The following is a 2497-nucleotide window of genomic DNA, read 5'->3' on the forward strand; positions in this document are numbered from 1 at the left end:
TCCCCGTCCCCGCCCCCAGCCCTGGGGAGCCCCCCCTGCCTCTGGGGAGAAGAGAGGTACTCACAGCAGAGCCTGGCTTCATTGGGGTGGCGGCAGGGAGGGGAGTCAGCATGTGGCCACCCTGCGAAGAGAGACAAAAACAAGTGAGTTTGGGCCATGCCAGCCTGTCCCACAGCGGTTTGCATCAGCTCTGGTCACCAGTTGGGGCTTTGGGAAGGATACAGCAGGGGACAGGGAGCCTGTGTTTGGGCACGAAGCTTTGGAGAGAAAGAGGCGGGGGAGAGCAGGGTCCAGAGGCGAAGGACCTTGGCAGGGAGAGGAACATCTTTCCCCTTGGAGCCTGTTTGAGGTCCAGAAAAGAAAGGAGAGGAACCAACACTTGCAGGCCACACCAGAGTCTCCTGGGCAAGCAAAACAACTAATCCACATAGAACCAAGGAAACACTAGAGCAAACCTGCGGGGAGCACAAGGGCAGGAGAGACCCCAGGAACACCCAGGCGGGGACTCACCGTCTCTGTCTGCCAGAAGGTGTCCACAATGGAACACCTCTCTTCTCCCACCACGCGGTAGTACCACAGCCAGGCTTCAGGGTTGATGGGCTCGCCAACACTCCCCAGCACCTTCAGAGATTTTCTGCTGTGCCTGCAGAGAGGAGAGGACTGCCAGAGGCTCAGCAGGCCATGGGGAGCTGCAGCTGTGAGAGCTTGCTGCACAGCAGACCCTGCAGGAACCCCTGGGTTACCCCCAGAGTATACTGGGGGCTTCCAGGCATGGCTCAGACCCTTCCCAGCCCTCTTCCGTGGGGGAAGAAAGGAGACCTCTGGGATTTTGGTGTCTCCCACTCCAAGCTCCCACTTGGCTCTGCTCCTCCTGTTCCTTGGGCCAAGGAGCACCATGTGGGGGGCTCTCTGCCCAGCACACCTCCGTGAGCTTTGGGCCAGGAGCAGGGAGAACCTGCAATCGCTGAGCTTAGCTGCAGCCTGCGATGGAAGAGGAGGAGCTGCTCAGAAGGGCCATGATGAAGTTAGCGCTGGGAGTGCAGAAACACGGACTGCATATTGCTGTGTAGAAGGCAGAAGAGGTTGGTCTGTTCAGAAAATACGCTGGGGAAGCTGCTGCTCAGAGAGGAAGCTGGGGCCCCTAGTCCCCCCCATCGGCAGCCTCTGGCTGCGCCAGAGCCAGGGATCCCCATGCCACTGGGGACGGTCACTCACTTTTTGACAGGCTCCTCGCCATGCTTCATCAGCAGCCGGATGGCTGTGGGTGCTGTGTAGAACTTGGTCACCTTGTACTTGTCAACAATGCTCCACATTCGCCCAACGTCTGGGTAGGTGGGGACACCTTCAAACTGAGCAGAAGACAGGGCAGTGACACAGCCATTCCTTACTGCTCCCGACCTGCAGCACCCTCCTGAGCAGGAGGAGCCGGGAGCAACATGGAACAGCAGCTGGACCCCAGCATGTCCTTATGGGAATGCCAGGGCACCGCGCAGTGACACCAGCCCAGTTCAGGGACCTCTCTAACTGCTTCCTTGGGATGGATTCGGCATCACACCACCCCAGGTGTCCTAGCAGATGTCCCCCAAAACACCCTGGCAGCACGAGCACTTGGGTGGCTACCACAGTGACACCGTCCCACCAGCCCAAATGACTCTGCCCACGTGGCAAAGTGCAAGAGGTCTAAACACAGTGACAGAACCACAACCAGAAGTACCAAGAACCCCAAAAAGCACTCCTCCATGACAGTGATTTTCCTGCTTGCATTTCCCCAGGGAGTCCTGGGCCCAGGCTTTGCCTCCCTGATGTGTACACAAGTTACAGCCGTACATTGCCAGGGCAGATACAGGCACAGGAGCTAAATGCAGGTTGTCAAATCAGCATCAGCAGTGAAAACATCACTCCCTGCTCCTGATCCAGCTTCCACATTACCCCACAGCAGGCCTGGCTCGCCTGGTATACAAGGCTTGTATTTCTAAGGGAAAGAAATGGGAGCATTTGAAAAATGAACCACCCAAAAGCCACACACAAACTAGCGACCCCCATCTGCCACCGAGCAGTCACCCACACCCTCCTTGGGGACTGCCACCCTTCCTCACAGAGCCATGGGCACTGTACATAAGTGAGAAGCACGCTCATCACAGAGCAACGCATGGATGCATCTCAGCACCACGATCTCCACCGTCTTGGAGTATAAGCACCCGACTGCCCTCCAGCACTTACTAACACACTAGTTGCCCCATTTGCCAGGGGTCCATAAGTGAGGTAGGAATGGCCCGTTATCCATCCAATGTCGGCCGTGCACCAGTAGACATCCTCGGGTTGGTAATCAAACACGTATTTAAATGTGGTGGCAGCAAAAAGCATGTATCCACCCACTGTATGCAGCACACCCTACGAGGAGAAGGCACACAACCGTCAGGGCAAGCTCCTGCGGGGGCCCTCACCTTCCCAGGCCAAGCTGAGCATCGCCGCTCCATCGAGCTCGAACAGCAGCCGA

At 57.4% G+C, this 2497-nt stretch overlaps 1 protein-coding gene across 1 annotated transcript in view; it reads right to left on the minus strand.

Annotated features, from left to right (window-relative positions):
- The window catches only part of ACSS2 (acyl-CoA synthetase short-chain family member 2), a gene marked incomplete at its 5' end in the record, with an annotated part of 12883 nt that overhangs the window by 3720 nt on the left and 6666 nt on the right, over positions 1 to 2497 (minus strand). The window contains 4 exons of the mRNA XM_010080195.1: positions 65 to 121; positions 511 to 643; positions 1216 to 1349; positions 2221 to 2391. Of these exons, the coding sequence (XP_010078497.1) occupies positions 65 to 121; positions 511 to 643; positions 1216 to 1349; positions 2221 to 2391 (495 nt within the window). The remainder of the gene's footprint in view (positions 1 to 64; positions 122 to 510; positions 644 to 1215; positions 1350 to 2220; positions 2392 to 2497) is intronic.

The sequence above is a fragment of the Pterocles gutturalis genome, unplaced genomic scaffold (genome assembly GCF_000699245.1).
Source record: "Pterocles gutturalis isolate BGI_N339 unplaced genomic scaffold, ASM69924v1 scaffold4494, whole genome shotgun sequence".
Taxonomy (NCBI): domain Eukaryota; kingdom Metazoa; phylum Chordata; class Aves; order Pterocliformes; family Pteroclidae; genus Pterocles; species Pterocles gutturalis.